Below are 22421 nucleotides of genomic sequence, written 5' to 3'. Positions count from 1 at the left end.
TAAAAAGTAAAAAAAAAAAAGATGATACAAGAACTCGGGAAAAGAATGGACGTACAGAGCGAGTATTTATATAAATGCAGCGGAAACACCTGGAAAATTATATACCAAAATACTAACAGTGATTATCTCTGCAGAGTGGTGAGTGGGATTAGGTAGGATTTTAATTCCATTATTTTTTAATTGTATGTATTTATTGAATGCTTTATAGAAAATACATATTTACTGTATCATTGAAAGACCAACAAAAGTATTTTTTAAAATAAATGCCTCTAGTTGTCCTCAGTTATGAAATTAGTTGATGAACATATCGCAAAATTGTTATTTTTTTTCTGATTAAAGTAACCCAACTCTCGAATAATACCTATTTCGGAGATAGTACCACAGCCTTCCTCTCCATATATTTATATTTACCTCTCATATGTATCTAGGTGGAGAAAATATTTTAAGGGAGAAAAATAAATTCGTGGCTCTTACACAAAAGCCACTTCCACACTTGTTATATTACTCTCAGTGTGGGCTGCTGTTCATTTTCAACTTTTTTATAATAAATATCCAAACAGTGGTCTCGATCTTTTATCAATAAAACTAATAAATGTGCCTAATTACATTTTTGTGTGATATGCAGTATATGATTTCAGTTAAATATTCAAAGGAAACAGTGTTTAAGTTTGTAAAGTCATCTCCAGACTCTTATTATGTCGTTTTGCGCTTTAAAAAAAAAAGTTTTACAGAAGCGTTTTTTCTTCATTTCCACTGAGAGTTGTAACTCGCCTCCCCACGCCCCCCTCCCCAGATTCCTACTATGTTAAGGAGGTAAGCTAGGGTACCAATGCCTTTTCATGGCCTTTCCTAGGTTTCTTTAGTTTAGATGCTATGCCAAACACCTGTCTGGCTTTCCTTAAGGGCCAAAGCGGAGTATTTTATTGATACCCCTGTGTGGGTGGATCTGTTGGATTCCTTCAATTCTGCTGCCCTGGGGTAGCGATGCAGGTGAAGTTACACTTTCAGGAGGAGATGAGTGCCCTTGCCAGCATCCTCATTAACCCTATTTCTCCATTTTCCCCTGGCTTACCCACAACACCTCACTTCTGAGTCCTAATGGCTACAGAGATGAAATTAAGATAGCGTGTGTGATGCAACCTGTAACTTACCCCTTCTCTGAGAAGCAGGGACAATGGTACATCTAAAGGAGATTTTACTCTTAAGCTTTCAGATTGTTCCTCTACATTCTTGAATGTTGCTTTTTCCAAGTGCAGAGCTGGTGTGTGGCAAGGGTGCCATAGCAGGCTGGGGACCAGGGGCTTTGGATCCTGACCCTGCCACCTCAGACCCAAGGCACCCTTGGGAGCACCAGCAATCAGCAGAGAGACTGGGCATCAAGATACCTGCGACGTCCTGGGAACGTGGTGGGATGAGCACCACACCCACGTGTGTAAGATGCTTGGGGTTGACTAATTGGTACCTAAATCATAAGAGGAGAAACAAACTGTTTCTGGTGCTACTTAAAGGGAACTGATAAACATTGCGCATATAAAATCAGAGCATCTCCACCATGGCATGGTAACTAGAAAACAAGGATCCAGACTTTGTCTGTCTGCCTTTCCCTTTTATTTATTTAACAATACTATTGTTTTCGTTTTTAGAGCTTCTAGCTAAAAACAGAGCAGAAAGGCTTCTTTGTAAAAACCAAAAACCAAAAACCAAACTCATTACAATTTTCCATATCCTACTTTTCGAGATTGTTCAAAAATCCCCTTTCATCACAAAAATTCTTCTGCAAACAGTAAACACATAAGATCTTTTAGACATTCATTCCTCTTGATTTCCTCCTTAGAAGCATTACATTTTCAATCACATTTTAAAAAATCGCTAACATCCTAACAACCAACTGAAATAAAACATATCGTAAAAAAAAATTGGGTGTTTTGTTTGTAGTATGGCATTTACTTTACAATGCACATATTAGGTCAAATTGTAAGAACAAAAGCATCTTTCCCCATGTGGAGCTCCCACAGAGTATGCACACGGTTTATTATCAACTCAATAAGCTCTTTTGACCAGCTTTCATATACCTTCCATACCAAAAGGCATACCTACCACTATGGCTTGTAGTGACTTAAAAAAGAAAAATTGAAGCATATCATTAAGAAAAATGCTGCAAGATGTGTCTATGAAAAGGACTGCAGTTGTTAAGGCAAGGGGTATGCGGCCTTCCACAGGCTGCCTGGGTAATGCCTGGCCTCACCCTGAGAGGAAGTCCCCATTTTGGAAAGCAGTTAGCTCACACTCGGTTTGGGTTTGTTCTCTTTGGAGCACTCCTAGCTTTAATGTTCTTCTTGGGACTGGCTGGTTTGGGGGCAGGCGGCTTCCCCTTGGGTTTCGGGGCGTTACTGCGGCTGGTGCGCCCCGCTGTGCGCTTCTTGTCCTGGATTGTCCTCTGCTGTTCCTGCAGCCTTTCTTCCCACTGCTGGGAGGCAACGTGTACACGTGACTGTCAAGTACATCTCACCCCTTTATGCTCTTAAACTAATATCCAAAATAATGCAGACTTTCACTGTAATATACTCATCAAGACATCCAAGATTATAATAGCTACCCTACCCTACGGTGGTGAGCATGTATCCTGTACCAGATGCTTTGGAAAGTCCTGAGTATATGGTGACATCTTGACAAGCAATCATTTCGTTGAAACAACAGCCCTTCTAGGTGGACACCATTGTCATGACCCGGAAACAAGCACAGTGATGTTATTTGCAGAAAGTCACACAGCCGACAAATGTCAGAGCTGGAATTCAAATTCACCAGTCTGACTCCAGAGCCCAAGGCCCTAGCTCATGCAATTTTTCCCATAGGCCCTCTAATGCAACTTTCCTATACAGCAAAGCCTTCTAAAAAACATTTTACCAAGGCTAAAAGCAGAAATTTTTCCAGCTTCACTGGAAAGTCAGGGTTTCTTATCACACTTATGGGTTCACCTAACTCTCTTACATCCAAAGGAAGGTAGAAGCTCCACCCACAACCAGTAATCCACTCAAATGTTAGCTACCCAGAGCGAATGAGAAATGAGTCATTCTAGATATTCACGTCTCCTTGATAGAAAAGGATTTACTCTTTATATATGAAAATGTGTAAGAAAAAAATGAAAAAGTGAGTCCACTTGAATAGACATTACTTTTCATTATAACATTACTTTTCATTATAACATTACTTTTCATTATAAGTCCCTACTTTGTTAGAGTATATTTCAATTAGCAAAATATTTGAACATGACCATAGGCCAGGCAGTGGAAATACAGTGAAATGAAAAACACTGTCCCCACCCTCCTAGGGCACAACTCCAGTCTGCTCTAAAATAATAAACTCATTACTGTATGTTGTTATTACATGATTATATTTTCATATTCTTAAGTTGGAGTATTTGCTGTCAACGTGAATGACCCAAAGAGCTATCATTCTTGAAAGCTTTCTTTCCTCCCAACAATGTCAGGTTTTTATGGTAGCCTTGCCTTCTAGATTGAGTCATCTAATCTACTGCAGTTTTGGGAACCAGGTAACCAATCTTGCTAGAATTTTCTGTCCAGTAAGACCAAGCGTACTCCTGAGCAGCTCATGAATGTTTAGCTCAGATGCAAGAGTAGTGTTTGGGTCTGTTATTCAGAAATGCACTCAGTAGGAGAGGCTGTGTTGAAACTACCTTTTCCAAAAATCAGTATTAATATACACTCTCCCCTTGCCCAGGAATTTTTATTCCTGCAAAGTAAGAGAACACAGGCAGTAGCAGTATCTTTTGTGAACGTGGAAACACAAATTCTCCTGCATATATCTAAATATATTTTCAGGAGAAGGGATGCTTTAAAAACTCCATACCAATGACCTGATTTATTTAGTTCTGGAATGATTTCACATGTCTGGGCAAAAAATTATTCTAACTCCTCTGAGTTGCCAATATTTCTATGATGTTACTACTAAAATTATGGGTCTGGCCACAAAAGTATTACTTTGTGTATATGATTTATTTTGACAAAAGTCTTAAAATTATTTTAAATACAGGGAAAGACTCTGCTTTATAGAGTGATAGGGTGATTTTTAAAACTAGGTATTCACACCCCTACATGTATATGTCTGTATTAATCCCACTGGATATTAATTCTGTTCAAGTACTTGACCGTTTGCTAAAACAACCAAAAAAACGAATTTAATCTGGAAATAACCAGTAGATCAGTATTGAATGCAACCAAATCACCTTTGAAGCTAAAGAGAAATTTATGGTAGAAACTCCAAGTGAGAAAAACTATTCTCTTAACTACCTATTCAAAAGACATACTGCTGCTATTGTCGGCTCCTATGATAGCCTGGAGATGAAAGAATGTGAAGGATTCCCAAATTCTATAGAATTTCTTTACATGCAATCAAATCCATATTTCTAGTATTGCTAATTATACTTACTATGGATCTTTTACTAAGTTGATCTCTCCATTTTTCAACTAAACAATTTTCAAGAAGCATCATCCTGAAAAAAAGTAATTTATCTTAATAAGCAATACTTATTATGAAAGTAAGACGTTCAAAAATACAAAAAATTGTAAAAAACAAAATTCTTCACTAACTGTTAACCCAATTCCCCATTTATATTTTATTGATATTTCATTTCATTCTTCCTTGTACCTATATATATTTTTAGATCACACTGTATATTTAGATCACACTGTATATTTCCTTTTAGCATTGTATGCATTTTCTGATATAACTGAATAATTCAAAAAATATAACTTTCATAACCATATAAATTATAACTATGGATAGCCATAATATATTTAACTATTTCTCTACTGTCGAAACTCCTCTTTTGCTTAGCTGTTATTATTAGCATTGCATTGAATATCGCTAGTGTGCACTGGCTAGTTATATCCTTAAGATAGATTTCCAAATGTAGAAATCTGGGTCGGAGTATGTACTTTTTTCTTAAGGTTTTCAACCCATAGGGCTAAATTACTTTCAAAATGGCTGAACTTTCATTTAATTCACCAACACTAAGACCAGGTAAAAATGGAATCTTGTTTTTATTTGGGTTGCAGAATTAGGAGATAAATATTTTAATGTTTATTTACTACTTGTACTTCTGCAACTTTGTATAGATTTACAGATGTACATGTATTTCTATCTGTAGTCTTAATGTTTTAAATATTAATTTATATGAACTTTTTATAGAGTAAGATTACTATTCTTTTGTCATACCTGTTGCAAGTACTTTTTGTCTTTCTCTTTTTATTTTTGATTTTTATGTACAAAATAGTGTCATCAAATATGTGCATTGACATTTTCCCTCGTAATTTCTTACATTACTTTTATGTTTACAAACCACTTTGCTTTTCAGATAGCACACATTTATTTACCGAACTTTATCCTTTTTGATTAGGTTTTTAAAATAGTTACCTCTTTAACCCATTTGAAATTTATTTTAGAGTACAAAGTGAAAATGCATACTATTTTTCCAAGTAAAGCTATTTGCAACATTTAGTAAATAATAGTTTCACTTCTATTGATTTGCCATATTTCCTTCATGATACAAGTTCTTGTATGAATTATAATCTGTTGCAAGACTTTTTCCTCTGCTTTATTTATCTACACATCTACTGTTGCTCCGCATGGTTTGAACTAGCTTTATACTAGTCTTGCTTGTCTCATAAGGCACGTTTCCTCTCATCCCTCTTATTTTCAGAACCTCCTTTACATGCCCTTACCAGTTTATTCTTCCAAATGATCATTAGCATTATTTGTGAAGACATAAATCTCAATCATCCATAAAATTTTTACTAGAATTTTCATCAGAATTACACTGTCTATAAATTAATGGGAAAATGACACGAAGGCTGTTATTTAACTCGTGTATAATTCATTCACTTGTGCAGCGACCCGGCACATCCCCAGAACTGCTTCTAGTGCTGGAGCGGATGCAGAAGCCATACAAGCGACCAGCCCAGAAATATTCATTGAACATTCATTCACTCAGCGTCTTTAGAAAGACAAGATATAAGCAGCAAAACAGCTTTAAAACCAACAACGCAAGGAATTTTGAAAGGGTACTAAGTACTGATAGACTCCAGAACAAGAAAGTATTCAAGTGAAGTCAGTTTCAAAAGGTGTTTTTGTTTTTTTGAGAAATAGAATCTTGAGCTGTATCCAGAAGAAACAGGTGAGCATTATTAATGGCAGAGAATCAAAGGGAAGACTTTTATATAAAAATTAGTAGTTCTGCTGGAGAAATAGATTGCAGCAAGTTATGGGACTCAGTCTGGAACCTGCACTGAAGTGTTTGATTTTTATATTTTAAGGACTTGTTATATTATAAGGATAAATAAAAAGATGCTAAGGAAAGATGTGTGGGGAGACACCTTCAGCTAGAGATACGCGTATAATAGATGTGTGTGAGTGTGCACGTGTGTGTACGTGTGTGTGTATGTAACACTCCAACCAACAAATGTTGTAAATTCAGTGTAAAGAAAATGTGTGGAAGTGTAGTCTCAAATGGCCATTTTCCTTTGATTTGTAAGTTATTAAAGAGACCTTAAGAAAATTCAGTATTTGCCACACTAAGATTGATTTGAAAAGAATTGGTTTTACTCAAAGTAATATATTTGTCTATAAGTTTTTGAAATCAGGTAATGACTTCTGAAATTGATTTTTAAAGAGTCCACTCAAATACTCGTATTTCCATTTTTCCTTAATTCTATGAAGAATTAATCGATATTTAGGAGATACGATATCCTAACCAAGGCATCTATTCAAACTGATTTTTCAAAAAGCTAGAGCCGTTTTTTTTTTTTTCTTTTTAAACCACGATTAAGTGGAATTTTATGTTTTTCCTAGGCAGTGTGTAATTTTTTCCTGCCCGTCTGTGCCTACCGTGAGCGCCACTCATAACACATGATGAGAACGTCTTGGTGGGGCAGGATGTGAGGACACTGGCAGGATGAATTCGTAATGAGTGGGACTTGAGTTCGAGGGATGGGTGATGAGGACTTGAAGATCTCTTTCACATCCACCACTGTAGTTACTTCATTACAGCCACTCCTCTGCACAGCTTTTATTTTGGCATGAATGACTGCAATTGAAAAATCGATATGTGTTATTGAAGCTTTGCAGAAAAATATGGATGGTTTATTCCTGCCAACTCCTGAGTCTCTCTTAAAGAATCACTCCTGTAATTATGGTCATGTCCAAGCTGCCCGAATGCAGGCAAAAAAGCCCACACAATCATGTGCTAAATGTAAGGCCTCGCATATTGTCAACAATGTCTTAAAAGTTCTGAATCATGCTGCAAGATGGAAAAGTAAATTCACAAGCAGGCTTAGTCTGGGATCTGTCTTTGGGTCAGTGACTGCTCCACAATGGACCACAGATAGGGTTTGAATAGAGAATCCCATGGATCCTTCCCATCCCTAAAATTCTATAATTCTATGATTAGGGGGTTTTGGGGGCCCAGAAACATATCAGGAAATCTGGTTACATAGAATGTCGATAAAATTTTATAGAAACAATACTTGCTTCTACTCTGTCATGTAATGATTTGAAGTGAGAATCATATATTCTCAGATTCAGAAGCCACCTGAAAGTTTGTATGGTTCAATCACCCATCTGCTGCTTGAACTCGCTCTGCTCCAGAGGAAGTTATTACAGTCATAACATTTTTGCACCGGAAGGAGTCTCTGAAGACTACTGTTCTCAATCCTTTAATTTCCCAAACTGCCCAAGCAGGGTCCATGGTGGGTAGAGGTAGAACTGTTATTACAGATGGCTGGTAATATCACTGTCTCTGATCCTGCTTTCAATTCTGACTCTTTTGGTCCCTTGCTATTACTGCCTGCAGTGGAGTTGTAATCAGCCGAGGGTGGCTCTGTCTTGGATTCCATCCTAGGAAGCTGGTTTATGAAGGAGCTAAAGAATGTAAATAGAAAATGGTTTCATCATCAAAGTGGTTCTGAGGCAATGATGCCCCAGAGAACAGCGTGACAGTGAAACTCAGACTGGACAATTAAGTAACTAAGGCTGGATAGTGTCAGATGAGGGACTTTGTGGATCAGATTAAGATGATATCTACATACAACAGGTTTACAATAACAACAACCAAAAGCTACTAGAAAAGATAGTGTACTTTTTTTTTTGGTTGAATTATGCACTTCGGCTATGTGTGATTCTAAAATCCGACAACCTAAATAAGAGGTTATTTTTTCAGACTTTTATAGTGCCGTGGTCTTCCTGCTTTTATGTGGGTTGTATAATATAAAGGTTCTTATGATATAAAATTTCAGTTTGAAATATGGAAAGCTAAGTTAGCAAATAAAATGAACAGTTTTCCCCAGTTTCTATTACTTCAGTAGAAATAATTTAAGAAATACAACAACAACAACAAAAAACCCAAAGAAAATAGCCCAAAAAGATATTTTAAAGGAACACATTTTTAATTAAATTTACTTTCAAATGATGATAGCATAATTAAATTTGCTGAAAACATTCAAAGTAGCATGATTGACTCATTCTCTGAAGAAAGCGCTGTCTGGGTCTTTCAAATAAGAGAAGAGGGCATTTAAGCTATGCCAATACTTACAGCCACAGGGTCTTGTGATTAACATATTCCCACAATTTCTTTAAGGTGTTTAATATTTGTAGCTATTTATAGGTAAAAAGATACATGTGCAGATCTTAATTCCTGGGTCTCTGGGCCTCAGGTCAAATCCATGGATCGTCACCCATCCTTCCTGCAGCAGTGAAATGTTGAGAAAAGTGAGGTGCTCTCCTGGCTGCCAGCACTTCTCACCAGGACGTGTAGGATGAGGAATCACACTGATTCACACCACCGTTCTCACCTGGGTGCTTTACCCAGAAAAGCAAGACGTTTTTACAGTTGTTATTGTGCCACCTAGAACCCACATGATCAACTAGAAAAGTCCCTCTTCGTCACTTCGTGACTAGCAGACCTGGCTTTGTCACGTGCCAAGTCCCCACCCCAATGGTTTCAGCAGATGATTTACCGTAACTGTAGTTTTTGCTCAGATACGTCGCCAGGGTCGGCTTCACCTTTTTGCACTTGCACCGGTCTAAAGAAGACAAAAGAGAGACCAAAAATTGAAAAAAAAAGATTCAGAAATCACTCTGGGGAGAAGAAAGAGAGGGAGCCTTGAGGATAAAGAACTCACCAGGGCTTAGGCGTTTACAGTCAATGTCAAGAGGCCTTTCCTGTACCATCATGTCTGGAGTGATGTCTATCCACTTAACGTCTGAAACACACACAGGGCCACATGGGTGTGGTCAGTGATTTGGTCTGTTCACCCAGCCGGAATAAGGAATCATCTGGAGACACTGACAACACAGCAGTGCACGCACACACACACACACACACACACACACACACACACACACACAAATCCTGAATGGTAAAAATTGTATCTGATTGCCAACTAGTTCTTTCATATAGACTCTCTGGACTTAGGAAAGAAGACTTTTGGCTGGGACTGCTTATCCAGAACAAGCTGATGTGAAGGCACATCCATTTAAACTGGCTGATACATACAGCCAACCTGGATAAATTACATCATTCCACCCCAAACCTATTTTAAAATGTTGATTTTTCAAGTTGACAGTTTACACTAATCAGAATAACCCAAATATTTCCAAATCCCCACCTCACATTTTGCAGAAACCGTCCATAGGTACCCCAAACAAGCATAGCCCTGTATCATTTCTATAATTTAAGCAATGAATCTGTTTTTTCTAAAACTCTGAATTAGAGAGGAGTTTCGATTTTTCCTCTTCACTTTATTTCTTCTCTTCCATGTTTTGGGCGATGCTCTGAGGTATAACTTTAGAAACTACACTAAAGCAACACCATCGTTTCTTTAAATGTGCAGCAACCTGGGTTAGGCATAAAAGGAGGCAAAAACATACTTAGGTTTTATTTCAAGAAGCAGATTTAAACCTGCTCCTTCTTCCTAGAAAAGCAGGAAAAAAGACCAAAGAGAAAAGAAGGAAGTGGTGGTTGAGCTCGAGTTGACTAAGATGCCACAGAGGTTGGCCCTGGGTCAAAGACCATGAAACAGACGTCACAGTTTTCCAGGGCATAAATTTACAAACTGCACTCCTGGTGGGGAGTGAGAACTAGCACTGTTTTTTCAGAAGAGCTTTCAAGAGCTAACATTAAATGAAGAATCCTAGTGGGAATATTTTAATAATTAAATGATAACATGTGAAGTAATTAAAGCTGGCTCAGATCCACCTTAAACCCTATACACTTGTTTACTACTGCTACTACCCTATTTTATTACTATAAAGGAAAATGTCCCCAATGGCCCCCTATCTAAGCAAAATCGCCCGCCCCTCCTTATGGGACATGGTGCTCCTTAGCTCCCAAAACTCCAGTAGAGAAAGCAGACTTTTCCCGAAGTCAAGTCACAGCCCTTCCCACCTCCTCCAGCTCTCCCAAGTGGAATGGGGGGCTGCTCGACCACCCGCTGGCAGCTGTAGGTGTGGCCGTCGGGTTCTCACGTGGCAGCGACAGCCCAGGGTGCCTCGTCACCCCCCTCGGTCCTTCCCCGGGCCTCACCCTCCGGGAGGTCAGTGACGATGGCCTCGGGCGAGATGCACACGCCCCGGTCGTAGACAGGCAGCTCGTCGCAGGCCAGGCTCTCGGGCCAGCTGTGGTTGTACATCTTCATGAGGGGTTCGCAGTCGTCACGCGCGCGCTGGCACACCGACTTGCACGGCTTGATGGGGTCGTGCAGGAATTCCAGGGTGCAGATGGGCGCGTACATGGCGCAGAGGAAGAAGCGCAGCACGGCGCTGCAGTTCACGTCCACCAGCTCCTCGTACTGCTCGATGGCCAGGATGGCGTTCTCCTGCGTGCTGTGGTGCAGGTGGTTGGGCATCCGCGTGATGTTCCAGGGCATGTGCCGGCACATGGGGATGCGCACCGCCTCGCACGGCGCGCCGCGCACGCCCAGCGCCAGGCGCAGCCACAGGCAGAGCGCGGTCAGGATGGAGAGGAGCATGGTACTGCTCTCCCGCGCCGCCACCCCGACAGGCAGAACGGGCCCTTCTCTCCCCGTCCCCCTAGGCTTTCTCGCTCCCTTCCCGAAGGAGGAAGTCCTTTAGGGCACAGGGGATGTGCTCGTCCCAAACTCCCGTGGGCAGCAACGCTGGGCCGCGGGGGCCGGCTGGGAGTATACGCCGTCCGACGCGCACAGCACGAGTAGCACCAGCCCTCAGCCTCCGGGGCGTGAAGCCGCCCTGGTAGCTCCAGCCCCCGTCCCGGCAGCTCCGAGCGCAGCCAGTCCCGGCCATTGCGGGACCTATTTATCCCGACACCTCCCCTGACGTGGGCTCGGGAACGCTCCCTTGGCAGCTGTAGGCGCGGCGCGGGCTCCCCCTCGGCCGCCCCACCCGCGGCCCTCTCTTGCAGAAGTGGTGACATCATCTCCTCCGGGCCGCAGCCCAGGGCTGGAATCCTGCATTCCCCCAAAGTCCGTCCTTTTTAGTCTGGCCAGTCCTTTTTCTCCAGACCAAGAAAAAGAGCCTCTGGCAGTCGTTTTGGACACCGGATCCAAGAAGGTGCAAGAGAGGATTTCAAGAGAGGGAGGGACCGCCTTTCCAGTCAAAGCTGAACTTTGTGCCCTCTGCCTTATGGGTTCCCCAACTGTAGAGTTGGAGGGAAATGGGAACTTCTGCTGCTCTTTAACTCTGAAACATACTTGCCTTCTCCAGTAGGGGGCATGAGAAGCGCTGAGCGGTGAGACTATTGGGTGGGACGGGGAGAGTGCAGCTGCAAAGGGAAGGACGCCCCCCTCCCAGCCGCGAGTTGTATGGAATTTGTTTTTGTTGTTATTATTGTGGCTAGTAGACGTTACTTTGGGCTCAAGTTTTTCCAGAATGGCCTCTGATCTGTACCCGCTCTAGGAACAGAACTGCCTGAAGGTGTAACAGCATCTTCCAGTTTGAGAACGTCTTGCATCCACCAACATCCCCTTTTCTTTCTCCTGACTCCCTATTCTCTCCGACGTGAATGAAAGCAGAAAACATAGAAGACTTTGGATACCACAATTTGAAAGATTTTTTTTTTTTCCTCCTTCATGCCAAGTGATTTCCAACCCAGCAGTCTAACATCTTGATTTTTGATTTGCTTTGAAACTGTTATTTAAATGAAGTAAGAAGCTGTGTACCATGGAGAACAATGATGTATGTTTTGTTTTCTCTTTTATTTTTCTTAGAAAGAGGTAGTAGAATCCACTGCTGGCTCAGCTATCCACAGAAAAGGGAGGCTTTATTGTTCCAAGTGTGCATCAATCTTCAGGCTGGAGGATTTCTGGTATATGATATTTTCTTAGGGCCTTAGAATATGAAAACATGTTATCTGAATGTTAATCTTTAAAAACATGATTTAACTGGAAATCTGAACTTGAGGCAGACAGATTTTTTTGTCTCTAAAGCTTAGTTAGATCCACAAAGTTAGTTTAGTTTTGACCCTGATCAGGACTGAGGATTAAAATAGCCCAAGAAAGGAAAAGCACAACTGACATTTACTGAGCATGTACAATGGGCTCGGGGTAGTGCTAAGTGCTTTAAATGCATGATCTTATTTTTTCCCCCCCCAGGAACGTGAATCAAACACGGTAGGCTGAAAGGGTAAATGAGACAAATACATTTCAGGATTCACCCAAGGAGTCCCATTCTATTTTGTGGGAAGGCCGGGGTGACCAAATACAGGCAGGCCAATCTAGAGAGGTAGTCCAGTTTTCTGTAAAACAGATCTCAAGCTTCAAAAATGCCAGCGCAGGCTAGTGAAATATCAAGCGAGGGGGATAGCCCAGATGAGATCTCAAGCCATTTTCAGCAGTAAACTCCAGTAGGTATAAATGCCTGGCTTAGTGAAAAAGATTTTCAGCCCAAGTTCCTACCAGGGAAGAAGATACAGTTTTGAGGAACAGCTGGACTCCCTGTCCTTTTCCTGGAGTTAGTTGAGGAGGGCAAACCTGGGGAGGACTCCAACTTCTGCAGCCAGTTTGAACCTGCTGCATTAGTTTAGCTATGCAAGTACCAAATCGTGACGTTTCAGGTGCCTCCCTGATGTTCGCAGATGGCATGTCCTTTAAGAAAGGGAGAGGAGAAGTTAAGAACCCTTCCCCACAAAGCTCTTTGCTTATCCCATTAGGTCTGTTGGTAGTCTGGCCTTAGTGTTTCTAGGAGAGGGTGGCAGTGTTGAGGGATTCATCCGGAGAGTCTGTCAACCAGTCTCCATCTTCTTGCCCGGCTTTAGCACTCAATCCATTACCTCATACTTGACACTGATTTGCCAAAAGCTCGTGTAACTGGGGAAGTTCCCCTGGTCAGTGGCTTCTCTCTGGTAACTCCTTTTCAGTCTCCTCCAGGGCCTGTTTCTCTGCCCATCTTTTCAATGTCTGGAGTTCTCTAGGGCTCCATCCTCAGCCTTCTTCTCACTCTCTACACCCCCTGCTGCTCCAGGTTGGCTCAGCCTCGGCACTGTTGACAGTGGGGCTGGATAATTCTTTACTGGGTGAGTGGTGGTGGTGCTGGGGGCTGTCCTGCACATTGTGGGAAGTTTAGTAGTATCTCTGGTCTCCTCCCACTAGATGCCACGGGCAGCTTACCCCCTATCCCAGTGTGGTAATCAATAAGGTGTCTAGATATTGCCGACTGCCCCCTGGGGGACAAAGTTGCCCTGGGTGGAAAACCACTGTGCTACTCCCCTCTCTGGCTTCAGGGACCACCTAGATGTCAGTGGCTTCCAAATCCAGACCTCTAGGCCTGCTGGTCTCTGGAAGTGTTTATCCAACTGTCCCCTGGGAATTTCCACCTGTATATCCCACAGTCAACTCAAAATCAGCCGACCCTAAAATGAATTTATCTTCTCTCACTCCGGGCTGAACTCCCAGTGGTCCAAACCAGAAACCTCTTCCTCCGAGTCTAAATCCTTCTCTCTTGTTCCCAACTCTTCCACCCTCTGCATTTCTACAACCATGGCCTTAGCTCAGACAGCAGCTCTCGTCTGGATTGCAGCAGTATCTTCCTCCTTCTCCCTGCCCTCTGCCTTGCCCTGCCGTCCTCCACACTGACCTGGGGGAGCTTCCTAAGGCATATCCCTGATGATGCTCTCCCTAGCTTTACATTTATGGATGGCTCCAACAACCCCGGTATTAATAACTAATCCTTAAAATGGCTTTCAAGGCCTTGAGTGATCTGGCTCCGGACTATCTTCTGCTTCATACTTGAACCCAAATATCACACTCATTTTCTCTTGTTGCCGCGCTGACTCTCATACAGGAACGCTCTCTCCCACTTTCACCTGCCTCATGCTTCTTCATCCCTGAAAGGCAGATCTAGTGAAAAGACTCTATAAACTTGGAAAGCAAGGCTTTGTTTTTGGTTTTAAAACAGTTGTTTTCTTTCTTCTTGATTCCATACTCTAGATCCTAACATTACACCAACATAAACCCAATTAACTTTCTTCTTGATGATCCTAAACTCCCAGACACACAAACCTCTAGGCTTGTGGTATTGTCAAGTGATGAGTGAGGGGAGCAGTCTCACCGCAAATATGGCCTCCAGGCATGTCCCTGAGTCCTCAGCCCAAGAGCAAGGGCCTATTTTCTAGTCCCCCAGGCTCTATACGGGGAGTGGGGGGCTGCCAGACGGCCATGATAAATGACTGGTGTCATTTCTTCAGGAAGGAACCCTTTTTTCCATTTTTAATTTGGAGTTAGCAGGTGGCAGTTTTGATAAAGGGACAGGGTACCTGCGGCACAGCAAGTGCTGAGGTCCTGCTTTCCCGACCTTGACCTCGAGCTCGTCGCGCAGAGCTGGTTACCCGTTGAACACTCAAGTTAGCAGAGAAACATTTCCCTTCTCATCGCTCCCCCCGCACCGCCCCCCTTTAAAACACGGATGCCCTTCAGGATGCTAGTGGCACCGCTGCCACTGCATTTCCTGTTGGCAGCAGAGAGCAAGTGAAAACAGAAGCTGCAGCGGGCAGCGGCCCGGGCACAAATAGCTCCCGCACGATTCACCGGAGCTTCCCCAGGGCCCAGGGCCCGGATCCCAGGCCTGATCCCCAGGGCCGTAGAGGCCGCCGCCGGGACCGGCAGCAACTTGGCCCAGACGGCACTCGGGCACAGTGCGAGAGAGCTCCGCGCCGCGCTTCTCTTGGGCTGCTCAGCGCCCCCTCGGGCTCGGGCTGGGCCTCGGGGGGCGGCGGGCGGCGATGCCGGGACGCGCTCTCCTCCGCGTGGCCCGCAGGGCCCTGGGCGCCTGGCTGCTGGGCGGCCTCTGGGTCTGGGCGCTGGGCGGCCTCTGCGGCCTGGGGGCGGCGGGGTCGGCGGCGGCGGCGGACCCGGGGCCCGGGGCCGCGGACTCCCCGGGGGCTCAGCGCCCGTGCCAGGCGCCGCAGCAGTGGGAGGGGCGTCAGGTGCTGTACCGGCAGAGCACCGGGCGCTACAGCCGCGCCCTGCTCTCCTACGACGGGCTCAACCAACGCGTGCGGGTGCTGGACGAGAGGAAGGCGCTGATCCCCTGCAAGAGGTACGCGGGGCGCCGGGGCGCGGGGCGTGGGGTCGCGAGGCCCGGGGAGGGCGAGGTCGCGGGGTTTCCAGCCGCTCGCGGCGCTTCCCTCCTCTCCAAGACAAACTTCGCCGAGAGGATCGCTTGGGGACAACACAGTCGGGGGCTGGGTGGCGGCTGGGCCCACCGGGGGCGGCCTGCTAGCGGGCACTCAGTGAGACCCCGCGGGGCGGTGGCCGGTGAAAAAATGACCTGCCGGGCGCTCCAGGCCCAGGTTCGCCCATGCTCTAAAGGCTGCTGAGTCAGCCTCCTGGCTCCTGGTGCCCCCTTCAGCCTAGGGCGTGTCTTCTGCATTATCTCAGCTCTTCCAGGAGCCATCTGCGAGTTCGACAGGCAGATTTTTTTTTTTTTTTTTAACATTTTAAAGGAATGTGACAACACTGCAAAAGGTGTGTGGAATCAGTTAAAAAAAATAAACTCATCACTGTGTCATAGCCATTGAAATTTCGGTCTACTGCCTTAAATTTTCTTTTAAGCAAGTTTTACATTCTGTAATCAAAATTCCTATGTCTATCTTTTTTATATAACACGATCTCTTATGTGTTCTTACTTACCATTTTATTAGTTGACCCCTACCTATTTTTAATGGCTGCACAATATTCCACAGAGGGGTTATGCTACAATGTTTTTTAACCACTGGTCTGATCACTCACCTTTCTGAATCTCATGTGACAAAGGACACTCTCTTTCTGAAACCTCAGCTTGCTTCTGACCTCTTTAAGACCTGATTTCTATTTTGGGATCACCACCTGTCAATTGCCCCCCGTTCCTGTTTCTCTGTGTGTGTTCTTCCCAGGGTTATGCTGGCCTCTTCGTATGGCATTTGCGTCATTAGGAGGTGCTATGTGAATGCCCATAGTTTAAGGCTCCAGTGGGCAGTAAGATGTGGGGCAAATTTGATATCATTTAAAAGCATTTGTCCAAGTATTAGGCATCTTGAAGACAGTATGGAAGTGCCAGAACCCTTCAAAGGAGTATATTCGAGAATGCAAAACAGTGCATGATGACTGTAAACCATGAATGCTGAGGAGGCCTGGGGCAGCCGAGTCATCGTGGTGGACTGGGGGTACCTGTTCTCTTTCAAGAACATAAATGTTTTCTGTCAAGTGTCGAAGGTCTTTGTAAAAATAATAGCAACAACCAACATTTGGGTACTTGTTATGTACCAGGCATGGTGCTGAAGATGTTCCACATACCATATGATTTAGTTTAAATCTCACAACAACTTGACAATGCAGGTTTTATGATCTCCAGTTTACGGACAGAGAATCTGGGGTTGAGGGAGATTAGACAGCTTTCTCAAGATCAAGAGCTGGGACTTGAGGAAACTGAGTGGATTCTCACATCTGTGATGTAACAGGCTCTTGTCCGTTCATTCGTTCTTTCAACGTGCATTTTTTTGTGTCAGGCATTTTGTATAATCAGAGTGAGTCCTGGGCTTCAGGGAGGTCATGGTCTGGGGTAGATTCATGTAAGTAAGAATTCCCATAGTGGGGTGAAGGATGAGCTGGGCACGAGAGCACCTCAGACAGGCACCTAACCCAGGCTTCCTGGAGGAGGTGGGACAGGAGCGAGTCCCAAAACCCCCGGACGAGCTGACCATTAGAGGGAACGAGGCATGGAGGGGAGACTGGTCCAGGGGGATGTGGGTGTATTCCAGGACATCCTGCCACAGGCAGGGCTGAGAATATTCCAAGAACTGCAGGCCAATCACTATTAAGACTCAAGCATGGAGTATGGCGGGAGGTTGGGGACCCAGGGAAGGATATTTAAGGAGTGGAATGCCGTGATTGGATTTTATAAAGAAAACTGGTTGTATGGTTGAGAATAAAGAAAAGCAAGAGAAGAAGCCAAAACATGACCTAGGAGATGTCTGTAGAGAGAGCCAGGTGAAAGACGGGGAGTGGCAATGGTGATGGTGAGAAGTGGACGCATTAGGGAAGTCTTGAGGATATCGAAGAGGCTTACTGAAGGAGGTGCAAATGATTAGATGCTATGCTGCAGGGTGATGAGGGGGAGGGAACAGTCATTTTTGGCTTCTGAAGCTTACAGTACTGATGGCATGAGTAGATGGGGATGCTGTTCGCTGAGATGGGGTTTGGCTTTCTGCACTTGTGATAAAGGGTCAAGCGCTACTCTGTGTTTGTTGTTGTGAAGCCTTGTACGGTGGTGGCGTATTGATGAGTAGTCATGTCAAAAGTGGGCTGAGATGGCCCAAAGCACACTGCTGACACAGAGGAGTTTGGCCAGGACAAGGATAGGGTTCATGGCTGCCCCCGCTCCCCTGCCCCAAGGTAGTATTTTCACAACGTAAGGGATTAGGCTTTAGAGTCAGATAAATATGCCTCTGAATTCAGATTCCTAGTGTGGGTCTTTGGGTAAGTTACTAGATGGGAATACTACTAATGCCTAATGTATTGCTTTGTTGTGGGGATGAAATGAGTTCAAGTATGAATAGCACATAGTGCAGTGGTCTGACACATAGTACAAAAGGTGCTCAGCATGCGGCCGCAGCTATCCCCATGGCCACCGCCATCATCGCCATCCTGGTGAATGTACCATGGCCCAGAGACTCCCTGCCAGCCCTGTGGGCTCAGACAGTTGATCTGGCAGCACACTCAAGGGCCCTTCCTTTGGGAGCAGACTAGGAGCAAACAAGCTCAAATGTTACACTGTATATTTCAGTGAGTGCTGCAGCTGGCATGGGGGCCAGAATTCTCAAATCTGACTAGGTCATTCTCTCCCTGTAGGCAGACCTATGTGGAGAGCCAAATTCTAATCAGGAAGTTGTGAGCAAAGAGTTGGAGCAAATTCATGGAGTCTAACGACTGCCTGCTCTAGGCTAGGCCGTGTACTCAATGTTGAGCTTTCCATCACGCATAAGGCAGGCCAGCCCAGCGTAATCAGGCTAAGATAAAGTGATGCATCATTTTCATCAGAGTGGTGCCTTGTCGCTGATTCTATGCTACCCCAATGCTGCTGGTCCAGACTCCCTCCGCTGTGCACGGGGCTTGGAGGGTACTGCTCCGGTGGTCTTAGCAATCCTTCTTCTATGACTCCATGATCAGTTAATATAGTCTCCAGATATGTGTATTATATCTTTAGTGGGGTCACAGCCAAATCTTGCTGGCCTAGAAGCTTCTTTGTCCCCATGTGGTGATTTGTTTCTTTCTTTCTTTAACTCAAGTAGGGTTGATTTACAATGTTGTGTTAGTTTCTTGTGTACAGCAAAGTGATTCGGTTATACATACATATATCCATGTTCTTTTTCATATTCTTTCCCGTTATGGTTTATTACAGGACAACTGAATATAGTTCCCTCTGTCCATGTGGTGGTTTCTCATTTCTTTGCCCTGATCCATCAAGTGTTGATTTCACAGTTTAGCTTTCAGAAGGCCATTTTATTCCCCATCTTTCCAATTTCTTGGCAAGGTTCTGTCTCACAGTCCCATCTCTGGCCCTAAGTCAGATGTAGAAAAGAATGTTTAGTGCATAAATGCGTTTTTAAGCTCTCTAAATGTAGATTTGTTGGAACAAACTCAGAAACTTTTTCAGGTATTAGCAGTCTGGCCAAGAAACCAGATGTTATTTGAAGAAAATATGGATGGGTTGTCTCTTCATATTTATTTATAAATTGAGAAGCAGTTTTAGAATTGGATCAACTTCTTAAGATTTTTATTTTGCATCCAGTTAGTTATGGAAAGTCTCACTGATAGTTACTGTGGAATGACTAGGATTTTCCAGGCTTTCTTCTCCCTGAGATGATGGAAAAGATTAAATAACCTTACAAGCTTCAGATAAGACAAGCCTTAGCAGAGAATGGGAAATATTAGTAATTGATACTATTTCGTTTTCTGGTTCCAACTGTCTTTCCTATAAACTCACAAGTATTACATTTGGAAGACTGAAGGAAAAGCGAGATTACTTTGTATTTCAGTAACTTAGTGAACTTTATGGGAGAAGCAATGTAGATACTGAATGAATTTTGTTAGGTTACCAGTAACTTACTGCTCCCATTTATAAGATGGTGGATAGGGAGTTGGAATTAATGAAGCAGAGTGAGCAGAGAAGCATTAAGAGGACATGCATTGGTAAATTAGGAATATATCTTAGAAGACTGTTCAACTACCAATCCTACATGTTTGGGGATCTTTTTTTCTTTTTGGTAAAAGATTAAAAAAAAATGTCTTAAATAGAGTGACAAGTGGATTCTTATTCAAATTCTGATTAGTTCATCTCTGTCTCAATTTTTCCAGACCATTCTGTTTCTTGGAGAACAGAATATAATTTTTCTATTCTTAGAGAAAACCACCTCGTGTAGTGGAGAGGGCATGGACATCCATTTAGACAGTCGTGGGATGCCAAACATGCCTTCTAATCCTGGCTTCACCTCCACAAGGTCCTTTGCTTCTCAAAACGCCAATGTTTTTCATCTTTTAATTTGATTTTAATGATATCTACAATGGTTTTTTGTGTGTGTGGGTTTTTTTTTGCGGTATGCGGGCCTCTCACCGTCGTGGCCTCTCCCGTTGCGGAGCACAGGCTCCGGACGCGCAGGCCCAGCGGCCATGGCTCATGGGCCCAGCCGCTCCGTGGCATGTGGGATCCTCCCGGACCGGGGCACGAACCCACGTCCCCTGCATCGACAGGCGGACTCTCAACCACTGCGCCACCAGGGAAGCCCTACAATGTTTATACTAAATAATGTTTAGTACTTCTTCCTTAAAAGCTAGGTACAGATAAGATTAAATGATACCATGAGAGCACTCCTTGTGCTTTTATTATATTAGGCTGATTCCTGTTTCTACCAAGATGCAATGAACTTGACATAAATTCTAAATGTTTTCTCAACTTGTCCCCTTGTGTAGACAATTCAGAGTTCTTTTTCTTCCTTCTTTTCACCTAAGCTTGTGTTCATGGGCAGAGAAGAGAAAGGCTGCCTTTAAATGATTTGGCTCCAAACTCAGAAGGCTGTCCTCTCCATGGAACCTCCCTGTATACTAAGGGGTTGAATAGGACTGCTTACAGAAGTGCCCCTCCAAGGATCTGCTGTGGAAGATTAATTCCAAGGGGTGTTATCACACCAGGCAACTTCGACAATCATATGTGTTTGAGAATCAGGATTAGGTTTTTTTTCCTCCAAATATACAATTTTATTTTGAAACTATCTCACACTTACAGAAAAGTTGCAGTTATAGTCCATAGCCATTTTTTCCCCTGAATCATTTGGGAGTGAGTTGCCAACTTGATATCCCCACGACCCCCAATACTTCAGGGTATATTTCTTACAAACAGGGCCATTGACCTGCATAACTGCAACACAACCACACAAATCAGGAAATTAACATGCATTCATTTCTACCATCTGAAATTCAGGTCTCATTCAAATTTTTCCATTTGTGCTTTTTATGTTCTTATAGCAGAAGGACCCAGTTTATATTCAAGCATTGCATTTAAATGTTGTGTCTTTTTCGTCTCCTTCTGTCCGGAACAGTTCCTCATTCTTTCTTGCACTTCAATACAGGCCAGTTATTTGGTAGAATGTTCCTTGATTTGGGTTTGTCTGATGTTTCCTCATAATTAGATTCAAGTTATTCACTTACGGTAGGAACGGTAGGACTGTTTACTTTGATAACTTGATTACTGATGTCTGCATGGTTTCTTCAGTGTGAAGTGACACTTTTATACTTTGTAATTCATAAGTGTTTTATAGGGAGAGATTTTAGGACCATGTACATATCCCATTCTTCATTGAAGTTTCAAGTTATTCATTTGTTTATATCAGCATGGACGCTAGGATTCTCATTGAATTGCATTTGCTCTCATTGTTTATTTGATGTTCAAATTGTCCCAGATTGGGCGAGTGGGAACCTCTTCAAGTTGGCTTCTATGTTCTTTTGACAGGTCTCCCTTATTCTTTGAGCACTTCCTTGCTTTCTGGCAAGATATTCCAAGATCATCTGTACTTTCCCTGCCAGAGTCTTGGAGTAAGCCATTTCTCAAGAAGCTCTGGTTACTCTTACTGGAGAATAATACTTGGAAGCCTAGGTCCTGGTCTAGTTGTGCTCATGGCTCTTGGGTGGCACTGCTTCCAGGCCCCTTCACTGGACAAAGCAAGATGATGTAGGTTTGAATACATACATACATATGCACATACACACACAGAGTCACTAACACATATATTCAAACATTTATATCTACATTTATTTCTAAGCTTCCAATTCTAATACATAGAGATATTTATACCAATATCTCTAATTCTGATCCACCACCACATGGATCATTCTAGTTTACTCCTGTTCATTTTTCGTACCTCCCTTTTTAGGGCGTGAGAAAACTGGATGCCTTTATTCAACTGCAGTAGGTAACCAGTCAGGCATTGCTATGGTACCCTCCTCCCTACATGGATGCCTTCCTCTTGGGCTCTGCACCCCAGGCCAGGCCATGCAGACACCTACCTTGCTTGGCCCTGTCTAATGGCTTTAGACTAAACTGTTCAATAAGGGGAAGGGAAGGTCAGGTTACACTTTTTTATATGTTTTTCTTTTGGATTTCTCGGGGCAACATCATCGTAAATCCTCAGGGAGATGAATTAGTATGAAATGTTCAACAAATTTATTTGATCCCGAGCCCTGCTTTGCGTGGACTGGGCTCTCATTTGAAGAAATCCTGACTTTCAGTATTTCAGAAAAATTACTCCTTTGCCCTTACTCCCTCCTCTTGGTCTCTGATAACTGGAGCCAGTATTTTCTTTTATTGGCTCAGGAAGTCTGACTGCTTGTGGCATTCTGATCCTCGAA

At 43.4% G+C, this 22421-nt stretch overlaps 2 protein-coding genes across 4 annotated transcripts in view; one reads left to right on the top strand and one right to left on the bottom strand.

Moving 5' to 3' along the window:
- Window positions 1-1923: 1923 nt before the first annotated feature.
- SFRP4 (secreted frizzled related protein 4) lies at window positions 1924-11343 on the bottom strand. The gene is made up of 6 exons (XM_007455336.1): window positions 10598-11343; window positions 9195-9275; window positions 9030-9095; window positions 6904-7102; window positions 4447-4510; window positions 1924-2467 (listed from the first exon to the last, which is right to left on the bottom strand). Exons 1-6 carry the CDS (start codon window positions 11040-11042, stop codon window positions 2282-2284), a joined length of 1041 nt encoding a protein of 346 aa, XP_007455398.1. The 5' UTR covers window positions 11043-11343; the 3' UTR covers window positions 1924-2281.
- A 3872-nt stretch (window positions 11344-15215) lies between these two features.
- Window positions 15216-22421, top strand: part of EPDR1 (ependymin related 1) — a 33012-nt gene continuing 25806 nt past the window's right edge. Inside the window, exons 1-2 of one of the 3 annotated variants that reach the window (XM_007455334.1) lie at window positions 15216-15382; window positions 15431-15582. In XM_007455334.1, the coding sequence (XP_007455396.1) occupies window positions 15266-15382; window positions 15431-15582 (269 nt within the window). In that variant the 5' untranslated portion in view covers window positions 15216-15265. Of the gene's footprint in view, window positions 15583-22421 lie in introns of all 3 variants that reach the window. The other 2 variants (XM_007455335.1, XM_007455333.1) reach the window with 2 other exon arrangements.

Source organism: Lipotes vexillifer, unplaced genomic scaffold (genome assembly GCF_000442215.2).
Source record: "Lipotes vexillifer unplaced genomic scaffold, Lipotes_vexillifer_v1.1 scaffold234, whole genome shotgun sequence".
NCBI classification, from domain to species: domain Eukaryota; kingdom Metazoa; phylum Chordata; class Mammalia; order Artiodactyla; family Lipotidae; genus Lipotes; species Lipotes vexillifer.
The sequence above is the reverse complement of the archived record's forward strand: the minus strand, read 5'-3'. Positions and strand labels throughout refer to the sequence as shown.